This window comes from Podarcis melisellensis (genome assembly GCF_964234715.1).
Source record: "Podarcis melisellensis genome assembly, chromosome: 16".
Lineage (NCBI taxonomy): Eukaryota > Metazoa > Chordata > Lepidosauria > Squamata > Lacertidae > Podarcis > Podarcis melisellensis.
The window spans coordinates 24505706-24525071 of record NC_138533.1 but is presented as its reverse complement, the minus strand read 5'-3'; the positions used below and the strand labels follow the sequence as shown (position 1 = coordinate 24525071).

Genomic DNA, 19366 nt, shown 5'->3' with positions numbered 1-19366 from the left:
AGCTAGCTGGTATAGCAGTCAGCATAAGGCAACTTTCTATGTTCCTCTGCCACACAGGATTTCCCAGGATTTCCCCCTTCATTTTGGACCTGCTGCTCTGCCTGCCTCCATGCGGTGAGGAGGGCGTGTTCTTTCCCAAGCATCACCATCGGGTGATGAGGATGAGTCACAGGTGGCCTGTTCTGTGCCAGAGGAAAGGTGAAAGGCAACCAAATCTGGAGCTCTGGGCTGGGTGGCAGATGGAGGGAGCAGCTGCCTTGGGAAAGAGAGATCGTTTCACTTCCCTGGAGACTTCAGATGATGCCTCTTGACTTCTTAGCAAACTTCGAAGCAATTTTTAATGTTATTTTTTGAAGAAGTAATCCACCACCTCTCCTCGTTAGCACTGATGGAAGGGGAAGTTTTATTGCTGATGATTTTTTGTGAAAGAAGTTTGCTGTGACAAATAGGCCCTGGATGAAGTTTTGGGCTAGCAAATAATAATAATAACAGACCCTCCAAGTGTCCCTATTTTCTGGGGACAGTCCTGGATTTGCAGAAGCCGTCCCAGTTTTTAATTGGATCCCACTTTTCCTTAAAGGAAAGGTAAAGTGACCCCTGACCATTAGATCCAGTCGTGGCCGACTCTGGGGTTGCGGTGCTCGCTTTATATGCCGAGGGAGCCAGCGTACAGCTTCCGGGTCATTTGGCCAGCATGACTAAGCTGCTTCTGGCAAACCAGAGCAGCGCACGGAAACGTCGTTTACCTTCCTGCTGGAGCGCTACCTATTTATCTACTTGCACTTTGACGTGCTTTCGAACTGCTAGGTTGGCAGGAGCAGGGACAGAGCAACAGTAGCTCACCCTGTCGCGGAGATTCGAACCACCGACCTTCTGATTGGCAAGCCCTAGGCTCTGTGGTTTAACCCACAGTGCCACGCGCGTCACTTTTCCTTGGGCTGTCCCTAATTTCATCAGAGAAATGTTGGAGGGTGTGGTAGGACGTCCCTATTTTCATTGGAGAGTATGGAGTTATGTGCCCCCTGAGCCAAGGAGATACAACTTTTAGAAGGCATCGTGGCCAGCCCTGTATAGGGAAGGTTTTAAATGTTTAATGTTTTGTTGTGTTGGTTTTTTTATATGTTGGAAGCCACCTAGAGTGCCTGGGCAACCTAGTCTGATGGGCAGAATATAAATATTATTATTATTATTATTATTATTATTATTATTATTATTATTATTTAGAACATCCCTTTTTCCATCAGAAAAATGTTGCAGGGTGAGTTATAACAATAATTTTTATTATTTATATCCTGCCCATTGATTGAATTAAGGAGCCCATTGATGGAAACCAGGATGTTTATTTTATTATATTTGTTTAAAGGGAATACCTTTGTGATAATTCATACTAGCTGTTTAGCTACTATTGACTGATTGCATTTGTATTCCACTTTTTCCCACACAGTTCTCCCCTCTTGTCATTTAAACCCCACAACAACCCTGTGAGGCAGGCTGGGTTGAGAGGCTGCTCCATTGTTACCCAGTGAGCTTCACATGGCTGCGTGGAGATTTGAACCCAGGTCCTAGTCTGACCACTTTAACCAGTGCACCACACTGCCTCATTACTTATACCCCCCAACACACACACACTTCATCTGCTAAAACCCCAGAGTGGTTTATAGCACAAACTGCTTCCAGTCCCTCAGATGCTTCTGGGAGCTTGCTAATGGGACATGCACAGTTGCCCATCCACTTGGTACCCAGAGGTAGATGCCTCCTGAACATCGAGGTTCTGCCCCAAACCATCATGGCTCATAAGATCTGCATTGCTGGATCACGGCAATCATATATTGAGCCCAAATGGAAGAAAATTTACTGGGAAAAGTGGGACACTACCACCAACCTCAGTTGCCGCTGCTGCCTCCTTACTTACAACCAGTGTGACCCAGCAAGACAGTTCCAATATCCAATAAAGGTTGGTGGAATGGAGCCTCTCTGCTAAAGAGCAGTCTACCTCTGAGTACCAGATGCAGGAGACAGAGCGTTGTGGTCCCCAAGGCCTACCTGGAAGCATATCCACACTATCTGACTGTGGGCTAGAGCGGTCCAGAGGGTCTGATCCGGCAATGGTTTTATCTCAAGGGGCACCATTGAGGCTCCCAGCCTCTCCCTCTCCCTGTGTGTGTGTGTGCGCACAAATGAGTGTGGGGATGTGCCAAAGTGAGTCTTTGATCCGGGTGAAATAAAACCTAGTTTCACCCCCTGCTATTTGGGCCACACAAGTGCAAGCTGGATTTAGAAGAGGCAGGGAAACCAGAGACCAAATTGCAAACATGCGCTGGATTATGGAGAAAGCTAGAGAGTTCCAGAAAGACATCTACTTCTGCTTCATTGACTATGCAAAAGCCTTTGACTGTGTCGACCACAGCAAACTATGGCAAGTTCTTAAAGAAATGTGAGTGCCTGATCACCTCATCTGTCTCCTGAGAAATCTCTATGTGGGACAAGAAGCTACAGTTAGAACTGGATATGGAACAACTGATTGGTTCAAAATTGGGAAAGGAGTACGACAAGGCTGTATATTGTCTCCCTGCTTGTTTAACTTATATGCAGAATTCATCATGCGAAAGGCTGGGCTGGATGAAGACAGGAGTGCCTGGTGGGCTCTGGTCCATTGGGTCACGAAGAGTCGGACACGACTAAACGACTAAACAACAACAACTGACCCAGCGGGCTGTCTTCTGGGGGGGGGATGCGCGCCTACTCTAAGTGGGCGTGCCCTCCGCAGGTGGTTTTCCCACGCCCATGCCTCCCCCTGCGTCAGAGCGCTCTATTCGAACCTAATCCGCGAGTTTGAATGAGTCACAGCGGAGGGGCGCGGCTGCGCGAGGAGGGGGGGTTGCCCAGAGCCGTCCAATGAGCGGCCGAGTTCTCTTCTTGTGAAAACCCGCGGCGGTGGGAGGGACCGCTTCATTCATTCAGTGGCCGGCTTCCGAAGGAGGCAAGGAGAGCGTGCGCCAGCAATACGAACTTAACTAACCAGCCAGCCAGCCGTCGGGGAAGGAAGGTGTTTGTAGGCTCCCATGACGTCCCTGCGGCCCTTCTTGGCCTCCCTGCTGGCCCTCGCCTTCACGCTGCCTCCGGGCGCCCTGGGCTCCTGGAACAAAGCCAACACCTTCTGCCACACCGTCGCCCCCGACGGCGACGGCCGCTCCCGGTTCCTGAGCTTCTTGTGGCGGCGCCCCGACGGGCTCCCGCCCGCGCTGGTCCAAAGCGCGTGGGACTCCCGAGGGCGCCTTCAGGGCTGCGCTTGGAGGGCGGAGCCGTCCCTTATCAGCCGCTACGCGGAGCTGTGCGCGCCTCCTCCACCGACGGGGCCCGGGAGCCGTCGAAGGAGCGGCGTCCCAGGGACCCCCAACGGCAGCCCTTTGAGGCGCTCCTACTGGGGGCCGGAGCTGCAGCGACGGCTCGCCGCCTTGGACGCGCAGAAAGACTCATGCAGGGCGCCTCCGGGGGAGACCAGAGCTGGCCGTCGGGGGGTATTGGAGGATCGGGGGCACAAGCGGGTCCGGAGGGGTTGGACGATGCCCGGGACGCTTTGGTGCGGAGCTGGCGACTCAGCAGGGAACTTCACCGAACTGGGTAAGGATAGTTGGAAGCGGGGCGAGGGCGGCGGTGGTGTTCGTGTGATGGAAATGGGATGGATTCAGTTTTGGCTGGCGTCGGATGGGTGCAGGGGTGCCAACTTGAAAAAAAATATTGTGGGGTAAGCCCCACCCCGCATAATCGATCACATGACGCAGTGCGCACACGCACAATTTGAATGGGAATGCCCATCAACTTTATCGGGGTCCGGCCCCCTCAAATATTTTATTGTAGGGGTCAAAACTCCTACAATCATAGGAGTTGGCTCCTTTGACCGCAAGAGCAGCTGATTTCAAAACGGTCCTGGAACGTGGAGAACTAAGAAAGAGTTTCTGAGCATGTGCAGAGCGTTGCTCCTATCCTGCTGAGTCAGTGCCGCCAACCGGGAGATTTCTTTGGAAGAAGGAACAGGCGCTGACTCCAGACAAAACAACTGTAGCTTTGAAGCTGGAAGGCTGATTCTGGAGGCTGATCAGTTATTGCGCTTATAGCTTCTTCCTCTTCTTCTTTTAAAAGTCTATTCTTCTATAATATGAAACTATTCTGTGCAGCTCATGCGGGATTTGGGGCATATGAGCAATTATTCAGACACTAGGCAACTTTCATACAACCCACGACTGACTTGCGGGACTCACTGCCACTAGATGTGGCTGGTGTCGCATAAGTTTAGATGGCTTCGGAAAGGATGGGCTGCAAAATTAGTTTTAGGGCAGGTCCCTGCAGGTCATTAACTCTGACTCCCCCTACTATTGGCCTCCACCCTGTTTGTGATGGCGCAGGAGGCCAATAGTAGGGGGAGCCAGAGTTAATGACCTGCAGGGCCAACTTCATTCTAGCTTTCTTCCTGCCCTCCTCCTCCTTGCTAAGCTCTAGGAGGGCAATATTGAGAGGAGGAAGCTGGGAGGCAGAGCCACCTCCTGGAACAGCTGAAAGTCCAAAGGCAGGCAAGTGAGGGGGGTGACAGGGGCCAGACTGATGGGGCAGTGCCCCATTTGCCCTAATGCACCTGCTATTCATCCAGTGTGGGGAGAAGCCAAAAATGGAATCTAGGAAGCTGCCTTATCTGGAGTCAGATTATACTAGGCTAGACCATACTAGCAGTAGCTCTTCCAGGTCTGTCTTCTCCTACTCCTATCTGGAGATACTGGGGATTGAACCTGTGACCTTCAGCATGCAAAGCAGGGACTCTGCCACTGAGCCACCACAGATCTTCTCTTGAGCCACCGCCTCTGATGCACATCTGAGTTCAGCCAGGACTTGGATTTCATTGCACCATCATGTCTTTCAGATTTTTGGGTACCAAAAGTTAATGTTAGTTTGGAACAGATAACAACTATGTTGCCTAACTCCCAGTTTAGTTGACAATGCGTTTATTGCTTCATCACTTTTGATGTTTGCCGTCTGGGACTTGTTTGGGAAGAAGGGCTGGGTATACAGTAAATCAAATGCATTTCATAAGGATCCTTTGGCAAAACCTCTTTCCACTGTCGAAAGAGCAGAACTGTTGCTTCTCATGTGCCACAGTGCACACATCCGAGACCACAAGGGGGCAGTGGTGGTATCGCCGTTTCTCCGTTTTTTTTTTAATTGCTGCTACTCCAGAGCCATGATTGGGGGGCGGGCATTGCAAGCCTTGGTGGTGGTGGGGTGAGCAGCAGGTACAAGGAGGGAGGACAGTTCAAATGCCCTTGGGTTCATCAAATGAAGAATGCTCCCCTCCCACCAAATTCAAAAATCCTGTTAGATGGCACTGTAGTTTGTTCAGCCCCAAATGCAGCAGTAAAGGTAAAGGGACCCCTGACCATTAGGTCCAGTCGTGACCGACTCTGGGGTTGTGGCGCTCATCTCGCTTTATTGGCCGAGGGAGCTGGTGTACAGATTCCAGGTCATGAGGCCAGCATGACTAAGCCGCTTCTGGCGAACCAGAGCAGCGCATGGAAACGCCGTTTACCTTCCCGCTGGAGTGGTACCTATTTATCTACTTGCACTTTGACGTGCTTTCGAACTGCTAGGTTGGCAGGAGCAGGGACTGAGCAATGGGAGCTCACCCCGTCGCGGGGATTTGAACCACCGACCTTCTGATTGGCAAGCCCTAGGCTCTGTGGTTTAACCCACAGCACCACCCACGTCCCTAAATGCAGCAATAATGCACCCCAAATGCAGTATTTGTGAGCTGCAATACTGTGATTCCGGGCTTAGCATCCAAGGAATTTGTGTGCTGTCCTTTTCACCCTTCCATCTCCAGAGTGATTTTTGCAGCCATGTAGACTAGAAACGTGTTTGTATTTGAGATTCCTGGTGCTCCAGTGAGATTAAAGATTGCCTCCAGCATTTGGGAGCGGGGACGATCAGTTTAGGAACACAGTTGTCTGTATAGTATTGCAGCATCTTATTAAGCAAACCGGTATGATGTCATTTAGCAAGTGGGCAGCACAGACAGAACTGGATGGGAAAGAAGGTGCAATCAGCTGGGAGAAAACCCTCCAGGGTAGTGTAGAGGGCTTCCGTGGTAGCTTTGTCAGTTTCCAATAGTTTCCAATTAAGGTGTAAAAATCCTTGATGCGCGCAAGTACAATGGACTCTTTGCTCATTCAGTGCCAACAAACAAGGGTTGTTTCCTGTCCAGATTAACTCCTTATTTTCCTCTTCTACTCTACCATCATGGGCAATATATGGTTTACAACATCGTGATGTATCACCAGCTAAACATCGTGATTGGCTGGCTTCATGGTTTTTCCGCACATTGTGATTTTTGCATAGCAAACACACATATCACAATTCGTGATATATTGCCAGGTCAAAAAAATATGAAACCAGTATCACAAGATGGACTTCAAACTGGTTTTGGACGAGCCCTAGCCATGTAGCTGCTGCGGGAGTCACTGTTGCTTCAAGCACTGTGGCACCTACTCTGAGTAGACAAGCCCTCCACATTTGTGCTGTGGATGCACCCCTGATCGCTAGAGCAGCCTTTGACAATTGGATGCCTTTGGGTAGACTACAACTCCCATGAGCTGCAGCCCTGCTATCATATGGCTAGGGGTGGCACAATCGGGAATCAATGTTGCGAGTGTCTTCTTCCCCCGGCCGTCTCCTTGCTCCTGTGGTCACTACACCCAGCCCTTACTCAGCCACAAGCTCTGGAGCTCTCCCTCCCTTCCTTAGCCTGATCTCAGCATTTTCTCTTGCAGGTGTCTTCCAAGGCCCAGACGTGTGTTGTCGGGAGCACGACATGTGCGAAGCTCAGATCTCTGCGCTGGACTACAAATTTGGGATGCGCAACTTCCGCCTGCACACAATATCTCACTGCGAGTGTGATGAGCGGTGAGTATTGGGTGGCGCTGGTCTAGAGCATGGCTCTCGCTCAGTGTCGGATTTACGTATAAGCTGAACAAGCTTTAGCTTAGGGCCCGACTCTCTTGGGGGCCCCAAAAATTTAAAGGGGGAAAAACTGGATGTACATTTCCAAAATATAAGATAAACAACAAATAAAACCTACATACAGCAAAAGTGTTTTGTGCTGTGTAGGCTCCTATGACGTAAGTAATGGACCCTGCCTGCTAGCCTACTCCCTGAAATATCACTGGGTTGCTCATTTCTATATATAGGGTGGCACTGTGGGTTAAACCACATAGCCTGGGATTTGCTGATCAGAAGGTCGGTGGTTCGAATCCCCGCGACAGGGTGAGCTCCGGTTGCTCGGTCCCTGCTCCTGCCAACCTAGCAGTTCGAAAGCACGTCAAAGTGCAAGTAGATAAATAGGTACCACTCCGGTGGGAAGGTAAACGGCATTTCTGTGTGTGCTGCTCTGGTTCGCCAGAAGCTGCTTAGTCCTGCTGGCCACATGACCTAGAAGCTGTACGCCGGCTCCCTCGGCCAATAAAGCGAGATGAGCGCCGCAACCCCAGAGTCGGCCACGACTGGACCTAACAGTCAGGGGTCCCTTTACCTTTACCTTTACATTCTGCATGGACTGGTTACATGGCAACATGTGCAAATGGCTTTAGATACCTATTAGGTCCATAAATTACCATATAGCGTATATTCAACACAAAAAACAGTGACAATTTGTTGTTGACAAAGGACAGCTGGACATATAAAGGGCCCCATTAACTTCAATCGCTTAGGGCCTCATCAAACCTAAATCTGGCCCTGCTCTCGCTTCAGATGCCAGAAACCCCAAATCTTCAACCCTGCGTGAGGTTTTCTTTCTTTAGCTATTTTGCAGCATGCTCCAAAGGCCTGCAGTTCAGTCTCCAGCACAGACTGAAATGGAACTTGATTTATCAGCCCAGACAAGACCTCTCTGCTTGAGGCCTTTTAAAGTTGGCTTGGAGCAGGGAAATGAAAGAGGAGCTGGTCGAAGCCTCCATGACACACTGGGCAATAGATATAAGGCACAATATAGGTTTTAACCTCTGGGGGGAACTCTGGAAAAGCGATTTGAAGTTTATATTCTTTGAAGGAGAACTACTTGAAAACGATTTACAGAAGGTATTTAACTCTGAGTAGACTTGCTAAGATGTATAAAACTGAATCAGGTAAGTGCTGGAGATGCAAAGAGGATGAGGGTACGTTTTTTCATAAAAGAGGATGAGGGTACGTTTTTTCATAAAAGAACAAGAGTATTGGGAAATAATCCATAATAAATTGGAAAAAAAACTTTAGAAGTACTTTTCCAAACAAAAAAACCCAGAGTCCTTTTTGTTGGGGATAATTCAGACTGAAATTCCCAGGTGTCAAAAAAGGTTATGTATGCTACTACAGTGGTACCTCGGGTTACATGCGCTTCAGGTTACAGACTCCGCTAACCCAGAAATAATACCTCGGGTTAAGAACTTTGCTTCAGGATGAGAACAGAAATTGTGCTATGGCGGCAGCGGGAGGCCCCATTAGCTAAAGTGGTGCTTCAGGTTAAGAACAATTTCAAGTTAAGAACAGACCTCCGGAACGAATTAAGTACTTAACCCGAGGTACCACTGTACTGCGACCCGTGTTTTGTTAGCCCCCAAATGGGAAACAAGCGAGGTACCAACTAATGAAAAATGGCAACTTAAGCTGACAGAATATGCACAGCTTGCAGACGTAATATATAGAATGAGAGAACAAGAAGAACATATGTTTAGAGCAGATTGATTGAATATATGGGAAGAAACTGTGTACACCTGAAAATGCTGAGAGCATTCAGATAAATTCAACAGTGTGAATACGTTTTGGTGGATGCAGTAATGGAATACTGAATGGTATAGCTTTTATAAAGTATGCAGCGGTTTATGTTTATGTTATGCAAAATGAACCATGGAAAGAAAAGAAGGAAAATCATTGATATTTTAAGGATGTTTAAATGAGTATTTTAAATTGTAAAATAGAATATATATACACACACACACACACCTCGTACTTTTCAGTGTACTGTATAAGACTTATATTTTTTCCTAAATTTTTGAAGTTTAAAATAAGGGGGCGTCTTATACACGGATATTGCATTTTCTTAATTTTGAGTTCTCCCCAAATAAGGGGCATCTTATATACGGGGGTGTGGTATACACGAAAAATATGGTATATTCATCATCCCTTTCTCGCAGTGGCCAGCCGGATACATGTTGGGAAACCCTCAAGCAAAACTTGTGCACATGAGCTCCCTTCCCTCCTGCGGTTTCTAGCATTCAGAAGCCTTACTGCCTCTGAATGAGGAGGAAGCGCACAGAATGATTGTAAATGGTTCGATACATATTCTGCTCCAGCAGACTTTCCCAGCTGGGTGAATAGCTGGTCCATTAGGGCAAAGGGGGTGCTGCCCCATCGAACTGTGCCCTCAGCAAGCCCCCTTCTGACCTCGAACCAGTCCAGGGGGCAGCTTTGCCTATCAGCTTCCTCCTGCATCTCTTCAGTGCTGCCCAGACTCTGTATGGAGGAGGATGGGGCAAAACTAGTATGAATTTGCTCTGCCTCTCTCTGGCTCTGGCGCCCCCTACTGCTGGACTCCCTGCCTTCCGCCCAATGGGCATGAGCCTCCAATGGGTGCCCACTTCATATTGTTTTTAAACATATATTCTATAATTTAAAAAATAATTAGGCCATATGTGGAATGTGATCAATAAAATATCAGTAATAATAACAAAGTGGAAGCTTTGAAGTTGTCCTGTGTGACAGGCTAGCCTGCGAAGAAGGGGTTTGGGGAGGGCTAAGGAGAGACCCGCATCCCTGTCTCTCTCCCATGCCAGTTGCCCTGTATAAACCAGCACTGATGGTCGCTCCGCTTCCATTGACAGGTTCAAGCAGTGCCTGTTGGATCAAAACGACACCATCTCCAACCTCGTGGGCATCAGCTTCTTCAACCTGCTGGAGATTCCCTGCTTTGTCCTGGAGAACTCTGAGCAATGCCTGGAATGGCACTGGTGGGGTGGGTGAGTGTTTGGCTCTCTCTGGTCTTCCCTGACTGTAGCGGGCTTGCTTTCCCTCTAGGTGGCGCTCTTCTTATTTTACCCTGTGCACTGAACAATGATATATATCTATAACTTTGTATTTATATCCTTTTTACTTTCTATCTATCATCTATCTACCTATCTACAGTGGTACCTTGGTTCTCAAACTTAATCCGTTCTGGAAGTCCGTTCCAAAACCAAAGGGTTCCAAAACCAAGGTGCGCTTTCCCATAGAAAGTCATGCAAAATGAATTATAGTGGTACCTCCGGTTACATACGCTTCAGGTTACAGACTCCGCTAACCCAGAAATAGTACCTTGGATTAAGAACTTTGCTTCAGGATGAGAACAGAAATCATGCAGTGGCGGCAGCAGGAGGCCCCATTAGCTAAAGCGATGCTTCAGGTTAAGAACAGGCCTCCAGAACGAATTAAGTTCTTAACCTGAGGTACCACTGTAATCCATTCCAGACTTAAAAAAAACAAAACCTAAAACAGCAATTTAACAACAATTTTACTGTCTAATGAGATCACTGATACATAAAATGAAAGCAATAATCAATGTAAAGGTAAAGGGACCCCTGACCATTAGGTGCAGTCGTGACCGACTCTGAGGTTGAGGCGCTCATCTCGCTTTATTGGCCGAGGGAGCCGGCGTACAGCTTCCGGGTCATGTGGCCAGCATGACTAAGCCACTTCTGGAGAACCAGAGCAGTGCACAGAAACACCGTTTACCTTCCCGCTGAAGCGGTACCTATTGATCTACTTGCACTTTGATGTGCTTTCAAACTGCAAGGTTGGCAAGAGCAGGGACCGAGCAACGGGAGCTCACCCCGTCGTGGGGATTCGAACCGCCAACCTTCTGATCAGCAAGTCCTAGGCTCTGTGGTTTAACCCACAGCGCCACCCGCGTCCCAATAATCAATGTACTGTACTATAATTACCGTATTTTTCGCCCCATAGGACGCACTTTTCCCCCTCCAAAAATGAAGGGGAAATGTGTGTGCGTCCTATGGGGCAAATGCAGGCTTTTGCTGAAGCTATCCGCAAGCCTTGCAAGCCTGGCGGGAGTTCCCGCGGGCTCACAAGTCTTGCGGGCAGCACCCTGCTGCCCCGGCGAGTGTCCGCAAGCCTTGCGTGCCCGGCGGGAGGTCCGGAGGTTGCGCGCGAGGCTTGGGGCGGCAGCCTGCCCCCCGAAGCATGCGGAGCCCTCCAGAGGGTGCCCCGTGCTTCGGGCAGGTGTGCGCATGGCTTGGGGCAGCAGCCGCGGCTGGGGGGGAATACCCCCCCAAAAAAAACCCACAAGGTGCGTCCTATGGGCCGGGGGCCCTATAGGACGAAAAATACGGTATTCTTTTTTTCTTACCTGCACTGATGATAGTCATTTTTTGGATGGGGGGCTTTTATCCACTTTTATCCATGCAGTCACACAATCAATAGCTGAACTGGGTTCCACACAGTCACAAAAACAAATTATCCAAAAAAGCCTCAAAAACAAAAACGCCAAATAAATAGCAAAAACAACAGTGCCAAACTTAATCCATTCCGGAAGTCTGTTTGACTTCGAATATGTTGAAAAATCAAGGTGCAGCTTCTGTTTGGTGCAGGTGCCCTGGAAACAATAGCCAATGGCTGCACAAGACATTTGAGAATCGAAAGACTTTCTTCCGGGTTTTCGGTGTTTGAGGACCAAGGTGCCACTGTATCTGGTTTTTCAGATTAAAATTTCACAGTCACATATCCAAGATAAAAAAAAAAGATTCCAAGGAATCTCTTGGACTTCCCTCCTCCCCTTTGTGGATCCTATTGTTAATCGTTTCCTTCTGCATCTTTTATGAAAATCCAAATCTTTTCCCTTGCCATTGTGTCCAAAATTCACCATTAAACTACAAGTGATATTCCAGTCCTACTAACAATTTTAACTCTTTACAATGGTCTTTAAGATAAGTTAAAATTTCCCCCCTATTCCTTAATAATACAATTTGTTCTTCCTGATTTCTGATTCTTCCGGTCATTTTAGCCATTTCGGCATAATCCATCAACCTGATCTGCCATTCTTCTCTGGTAGGGACTTTATCTTCTTTTTAGCTTTCAATAACGGATATATTTTCAAAAATGCCTGAAGCAGTATATTATTTAAAAGGCCTGTTGCTGGCTTGGATTCACACGCGTCATTGGTGTCAGAAGTGGGATTAAAAGTCGAGACGTCACACCCAGTCTTAACTCCTCCTCTTCCCACCTTGCCTTTCCAGGTGCAAGGAGTATGGCCTGAAGCCATTGGCTCGCTTGGTGGAGCAGAGCCACTACCATGCCGCCTTGCCATACGGCGAGAGCTCCAGTCCTGCCACACCTTCACCCCCACCCAGAAGGCATTGGGGCAGGGGCAGGAAGCACAGCGGGAAGAAGAACCAGAAACACCGGAAACATCCAGAACAGGATGCCTCAGAAAGCCTGCGTCCGCACCCGGAACGCCCAGGCGCCTCTGGTTCTGTGACTCGGCCAGTCCTGACCTCGAAGCCAGATAGGATCGCACACTTCCCAGTACACACCAGTCCAGGAGCGGTCTCTGTAAACAAGGGGAGAGTGCCTTTGCCACCCACCCTCAGGACTACGTCAAAACCAGACTTGTTCAGGTCAGGAGGCGTTCACACGACGGCACGTTCAGATGTGCAGCAAACTGGTGCGATCGGCGCAAGGCTACCCAACGAGGCAGGGCAGGAAGCAGTGGTGTCGTCGTCTAACGCCAGCAAACACAACCGCACTCGTAAACCGGGTAAACTAGGTGAGTAAATGGCTGGGGGGGGGTTGTGTCTGTGATTTCTTCCAGGGGGTGGTTTTTAGGGACTGTGGGTTAAACCACAGAGCCTAGGACTTGCCGATCAGAAGGTCAGCGGTTCGAATCCCCGCAACCAGGGTGAGCTCCCGTTGCTCGGTCCCTCCTGCCCACCTAGCAGTTCGAAAGCACGTCAAAGTGCAAGTAGATAAATAGGTACCGCTCCGGCGGGAAGGTAAACGGCATTTCCATGCGCTGCTCTGGTTTGCCAGAAGCGGCTTAGTCCTGCTGGCCACATGACCCGGAACCTGTACGCCGGCTCCCTCGGCCAATAAAGTGAGATGAGCGCCGCAACCCCAGAGTCGGCCACGACTGGACCTAATAGTCAGGGGTCCCTTTACCTGTACCTTTACTAATGTAGAAGTATTTGGGAATGGGGTGGGGAGCAAGAGAGCAGATCGTGAGAGAGTCCCCCCCCCACCCGACTGTGTTAGAAATAAATGGTCTTCTATTCCCCACCCCCCCAAAAAAATTATTAAATTTTCTCTTTTACATTTTGGAGCATCCATTTAAACAACCTTCAAATATCAATGACTTCTTTTCTTCTGTTTCCATGGTTCATTTTGCATAACATAAATCCTTGCATATTTTATATAAACCAAACCATTCCATATTCCATTATTACATCTATCAAAACTTATTTACACTGTTGAATTTAACCTCAATGCTGCAAGAGATTCAGATGTCTTCTAAAGGTTGTCTAGATACTTGTCTCCTTGACTTGCGTAACGCCATACATTCCAGTATTTCTCCGATGAAAATAGGGACATCCTAAGGAAATGTGGGACATTCCAGGATCAAATCACAAACCGGGACTGGTTCTGTAAATCTGGGACTGTCCCTGGAAAATAGGGACACTTGGAGGGTCTGCAGGGGCTTGACTACTACCTCTGGGATTGTGGGATCCTCCTGGTTTTAACTGTTTCCCGCTTGCCTCACCAGCCCGGTCGCGGAGCTGCAGCTGCTACCGACGCCTGGACCAGTGCCCGTACAGGATCGGGCCCAACGAGGTCAAATACCAGCTGCACAATGTGGACTCCCGCACCCTCTTCCACTGCAACTGCACCCGCAGGTAAGTGCAGGTGTTTTACTCCCCACCCCCACCCCAGCCAAATTGCACCATCCCTGGGGCTGAGCAGCTGAAATGATGGGTAGGAAACTGCTGGGAAGGAAGCCCCATAGCCTGTAGACTTGGAGGAGGCGGGGTCTTGTAGGCCACACCCATTTCAACCCGCTTCTTGAGGCGTTTTCAACTGATGGTGGTCCAACCTTCCTTGGAAGACTTCCAGCGAGAGAGACTCTAGGGGTGGGAGGTGGGAGAGAGGCTGCTTGGCATGCAGAAAGTCCCAGGGATTGAGCCTAGGACCTTCGGCAAGCAAAGCAGCTTCTCAGGTGGCAGAGGAACCAACCCCCACGGCAGGTTGCCAGGAACGGATAAGACAAGGAAAAGTTCTTACCACCTGCTTTTTATTCAATATTCACAGAGAGAGGCTTGGGAAGGCAGCCTCTTGGGATAACAGCGTTGTCCCATTTGACTATCTACCCCTCTTTTCTCCCACTTCCTCATTCGTCATCTCTTCTACGGGGGGCGCTGAGGGCCCTTTGCTTCTGAGCCCCTTGCTTTCCTACTTTCAAGGCTCGCCAGCTTCTGGGAGAGGCGGCTCTTGAATGCTTTTTAAAGACACTGTGTCCGTCCGCTGTTTCCCTTCTGCTGCTTCTACTTCCTCCTCCTCTCCCATTATTCCCCAGCTTTCCCCTTCGTCTTCCTCTGAGCTGTGACCTCCCTCAACCCCCTGTTGTAATTCTGAACTGTCTTCATCTTCTCTGAAAGGGTCAGGCTGGGCAGGAGGTCTCCACCATTTCCCTTCTGCCCAGTCCCTGACACAGATGTTCTGTCACTGAGCTGAAGTCCTTCCCCTGGAAATAAAGTAGATGTTTCTGGAAAGGAAGAGCTAGATTAAATAGGAAGCTGCCCTATTCCAAGCCAGACCATTGGTCCAGCTAGTTCAGTATAGTCTACACCAGCAGTTCTCAACCTGTGGGTCTCCAGATGTTGTTGGACTACAACTCCCATCATCCCTGAGCTCTGGCCTTGCTAGCTAAGGGTGATGGGAGTTGTAGTTCAACAACATCTGGGGACCCACAGGTTGAGAAGGGCTGGTCTACACTGACCAGCAGCAGCTCTCCAGGGTTTCAGACAGACATACCTGCAGACGCTGGCCCTTGAACCCGGGACAACCTGCATGCAAGGAAGGCAGACTGCCACGGGGCTAAATCCTTTCCCTCGGCTTCCTGACCGGAGGGGTGGTGTGGGCTGGAGGTCTCTGGTTTCTAAGCCTCTTTCCCCTTGCAGGCTGGCCCGGTTCCTCCGGAGGACGAAGGGTCCCAACGAGGTGGAAGAGGAGGTTCTCTCTGGCTACGTCTCCTCCTCATGTTTCGTCCTTCAGAGGCCTCCAGGTTGCATGGAAGGAGAGGGCAAGCAATCCAAGTGAGTGGCCTGTTCATTGGGCAGCGTTTGGGTAAAAGGTGGGCTTGGGCTTCTGGAAGGGAGGCTGGAGGCGGGGCCAACGCGAGGCATGTTGCTTCCCTAAGAGGCCACAGCAGCTAGATGGGATGGGTGTCCCTGACCGGCCCTTATGGTTGTACAGTCGTACCTTGGAAGTCGAACAGAATCCGTTCCGGAAGTCCATTCAACTTCCAAAACATTCAGAAACCAAGGCATGGCTTCCGACTGGCTGCGGGTTTGCAGTGTTTGGGTTCCAAGTTGTTTGAGAACCAAGGTAGTCAATGATGTACCGTATTTTTCGCTCTATAAGACGCACCAGACCATAAGACGCACCTAGTTTTTGGAAGAGGAAAACAAGAAAAAATATATTCTGAATCCCAGAAACTAGGCCAGCCAGTGGGATCGTAGCGCAGCAATCCCGCTGGCTGTCCTGGCTTATGGGATAGCCGCACGCAGCCTCTCCCGAGCAGGGGATGAAGGCTCCCTGTGCCCAGGAGAGGCTGCACGCAGCCAAGCAAGAAGCCAGGACAGCCAGCGGGATCGCAGCGCTGCGATCCAGCTCGCTGTCCTGGCTTCAGTTAAAGCAATGCGAAGCCTCCGGAGCGCAGCGGGAGCTCGCACTGCGCTCCGGAGGCTTTGGGCGGCTATCCCTGAAGCCAGGAGCCTGCGTTGCTTTCAATGAAGCCATGGAGCCTTCACTCCATAAGACGCACACACATTTCCCTTTACTTTTTAGGAGGGGAAAAGTGCATCTTATAGAGCGAAAAATACAGTAATTGAATAAATTATGACTTTGCTGAAACGGCCTAGCAAGAGTCTGTGTGGCAGAGGTGAGATTCAAACCAGGGTCCTTCCCGTTCCCATTCCTAGCAGCGGACACGTTCTTAAGCATTTTTATCCAAAACCCTTGGCAAAAAAACCCCACAATAGAATTCCCCGCCCCATTTCCACGGAGGCAGGGAGGGCTAACCTGTTCCTATTTCTTTGCCCTCTTGCAGTTGCATTGATGTGGGCAGAGCCGTCCTGGCCCCTGCACGGCACCTCACCAATCGGCTGGCGCGGACGCACGGGGGCTCCCGCCTCAAGGTGAAGCGGCAGGAGTGGGCGCCCCCCAGCCAGCCTCTCCGACTGTTCGATAAATGCATGCAGCTGCTGTGAAGGCGGCCACCAGACCAGGCCCCGTTCAGCCGCAGGCAGTCTTTTTCCTTTGGACACTGATGGGGTGGGGGGTTGCAGCCAAGCTCGGCTCCCATGAAGTGGACTGCCCTGGCTTGACCGCCACTGATGTCACTGAGGATATGATGCCCCCCAGCCGTGCTGAGCGCAGCAGGGGAAAGGGCTTCCCTCCAGAGGCTGAGAAATCAGTGCTTACCAGTGCTCACCATCACCACATCTTTGTGCAGAAGAAGCCAAGAAATGGCCTGGGGGGGTGGCGTAAAAGGGCTCTCTTTGCAGGGGGTGGGTCTGTCTTAACATGAGAACAGGCTCTGCTCATCTTCAGCAAACAAATCGGTTCCAGCCCCTTTGAGGACCCATGGTAGGGGGGGGGGGACATTGGATTGTGCGGCATGGAATGGAAGTGGGAGGGGAGAGAATCTTTGGTTCCCCCCGCCAAGGAGAAATGAGCCCCTCCTGCTCCTTAATGCTCTTCCCGCTCCTTTTCCCTTAACGGTGTATTTATTAAGAAAACTCTTGCCGTGTGTTTTGTAGGATGTTGTCGGCTCGCAGCTGGACGTACCCCAAACTCTGCACCCTTGCTTATAATTTATTGGGAGGGGGGGTTGCTTCTTGCTGCAGCTACTGTAAATAGTGTACTAATGAATAAAAGTGCTTTTTCTGTATGCCTGGGTTCTGCTTAGCAAGGGGAAAGATGCCCGAATGCTGAGGGGGAGAGGTGTGAACACAAATCCTATCCCACGTTGGCGGGGTTCTTTGCCACTGCCAGGGAGAGAGAGACACAAATGCGGTCATCCGTAAGTTGGTTTGTAGATGATTTTTATTATTATTATTGGAAAGGAGGCGGAAGGGAAAAGTGAGGTAGGACAGATTGCATCAACTCTGAACTCGTCCCAGCGAAGGTCATGGATCTGTCTCGGGGGAGGCCAGCCCCCCCACCCTCCCCTTTCCCCAACCCCCCCAGGCAGCTTTCGTCATTTCTGGTTCCAAGGCACCATGGTCACGTTGCCCCGACAACCTAGCCACACATACTGCCCCCTCACACACACACCCGTTCCGTTTTCGGCTTCCTGGGTCAGAGTTCTCTCTCCCCCCCCCCCGCCTCATAAGGCAATGGAACCCAAACTCTCCCCCCTGTACCTCCATGATCTCAACTGGGTTGCATCTACCTCCTTCCCTCCAGCTAGAACCTTCTGCCATTTGCAGTTCTCCCCCAGTTCCTCAGGCCCCCCCCCAAGCCTTGCGGGGGGGGATACCAGCTGGGCCCTAACCAGACCTGAAGCACCAGCTTCCTCCTTCCTCCCTGGGGCCCACACCTGTCTCCAAGAACTCTGATTCCCCATCATATTGCACGTTCCGTATTTCACCTCTTATGGTCTCAGCAACTTCCTGCAAGCAGGCTGGTCCTGGTCCTGCAGCAGCCATTGAGTTCAGCCAAACAGAGCTTTTGCAACCGATAACAAAAGTGTGCCTTCATCCCGTACCCAGCCAAGCTTCTGGCATGCACTCCTCTTTCTGCATCTGCCCATCCCGCTGTGCTGATCAAGTCTCCTCCCGTCGGATTGCAAGTAGCAGGCTTTCCTCTTCTTCTTCTTCCTCCACCACCTCAGGACAAGAACAGAGATGGCGCTAGGAGAGGCAGGTGGAGCTCCATCTCAACACCAAACTGGATGTTCAATGGGGAAGGGAGTTCTCATCAAAGGATGGGTCCCCCCCCCAAAAAAAAACAAGGAGTGGGGAGTTTCTATGGCTGAAAAGGCCAAGGGGGCTGAGGGCTTTATGCTTGCGTTGTTCAGCCCCCTACACAAAGGGAGGGAGGAAGTTGATTGTCAAGCATACTCGAGTCGGGAGACGGGGCCTCACAAGTGGCAGCCCCCTTCCCCGGGTCTTCGTGTCACACACTGGGAGAGAAAAAGACACACACACGGAGCAGAAAACTGGCAGGTAAAGGACACAGAGAGATAACACTGCAAGCTCACTACACGGGATGGTTGGACAGTGGGCTCATGGCGGCCGGCTGCGTCCCCCTCAGTGTCCCGCCTCACGGCTGTGGTGGTTTGGACCCTGGTGGTCTGGGGATAACCCCTCCTTTGGGGAGGTGCTGAAGAGGTTGGCCAGGGCCACGGTTGGACTGGTGGGGCTCATCCTGCGGGGAGGCAGGCCCTGGTCGGCACTCTCTCGCCGGGGGCCCATGACTTGATCGATGGTTTCCAGGCGCACGGCTGGCAGCAGCCCCAGGTTGCGGGGGTCTGTGCGGGCCAGGGGGTTCTCGTCAAAGCGCCAGGGGCTCTGGAGGCGAGGCCCGGCGAGGCTCTCTGCATTCTGGGCAGGCTCTCGCGACTTGGAGCGTTGGCGGGGGCTGTCCTTGGAGAACTGGATGCTGGGGATGTCGCTCTTGAGGATGCTGCTGCTCCGGCGACCCTGGGGTGAGGGGCTGCGGCTGGACGCATGGTCCCGGCTCGACGAGCGCAGGATGAGTCCATGGAACTTGGCCAAACTGGGGCTGCGGCTGCGGTGACCCTTCATCTTCCCAGGGCTGGGGCTGCGGGATTTGGGGCCCAGTAGGACCAGGGTGCTGTCGTCCTCCTCTTCCGAGGTGCTGCTGGAGCTGTCGGTGGGGCTGGTGGCTTGCTCCAAGGTGGGCAGTGAAATCTGTGTGCAGGGAGATGGAGAGAGGAGAGTCAAGATTGACTTGGGAAGGCAGGGCCCAGCTGCTCCCCACTACCTGATAATTTTTGGGCTGGATGGGTTGAGAGGAGGGATAGGGGAAGAATTTCAAATCTATCTAATTTGCACCTAGCGAA

General features: G+C 50.8%; 2 protein-coding genes across 4 annotated transcripts in view; one reads left to right on the top strand and one right to left on the bottom strand.

Annotated features, from left to right (window-relative positions):
• Window positions 1-2950: 2950 nt before the first annotated feature.
• On the top strand, window positions 2951-17227 carry PLA2G3 (phospholipase A2 group III). The gene is made up of 7 exons (XM_081892401.1): window positions 2951-3621; window positions 6816-6948; window positions 9897-10031; window positions 12300-12829; window positions 13823-13952; window positions 15234-15368; window positions 16385-17227. The coding sequence occupies exons 1-7, from the start codon at window positions 3063-3065 to the stop codon at window positions 16542-16544; spliced, it is 1782 nt and encodes a 593-aa protein (XP_081748527.1). The 5' UTR covers window positions 2951-3062; the 3' UTR covers window positions 16545-17227.
• A 296-nt stretch (window positions 17228-17523) lies between these two features.
• INPP5J (inositol polyphosphate-5-phosphatase J) overlaps window positions 17524-19366 on the bottom strand; it is a 38118-nt gene continuing 36275 nt past the window's right edge. For all 3 annotated transcript variants that reach the window (XM_081892286.1, XM_081892285.1, XM_081892284.1), the window contains exon 13: window positions 17524-19214. In XM_081892286.1, coding sequence (XP_081748412.1) covers window positions 18591-19214 — 624 coding nt within the window. In that variant the 3' untranslated portion in view covers window positions 17524-18590. The remainder of the gene's footprint in view (window positions 19215-19366) is intronic.

Bases quoted from the DNA above. Each gene is read 5' to 3' on its own strand.
- PLA2G3 (XM_081892401.1), top strand. From the start codon at position 3,063: ATGACGTCCCTGCGGCCCTTCTTGGCCTCCCTGCTGGCCCTCGCCTTC. The intron at 6,949-9,896 runs GTGAGTATTGGG...TTCCATTGACAG, and splicing joins CACTGCGAGTGTGATGAGCG to GTTCAAGCAGTGCCTGTTGG. The intron at 13,953-15,233 runs GTAAGTGCAGGT...TTCCCCTTGCAG, and splicing joins CACTGCAACTGCACCCGCAG to GCTGGCCCGGTTCCTCCGGA.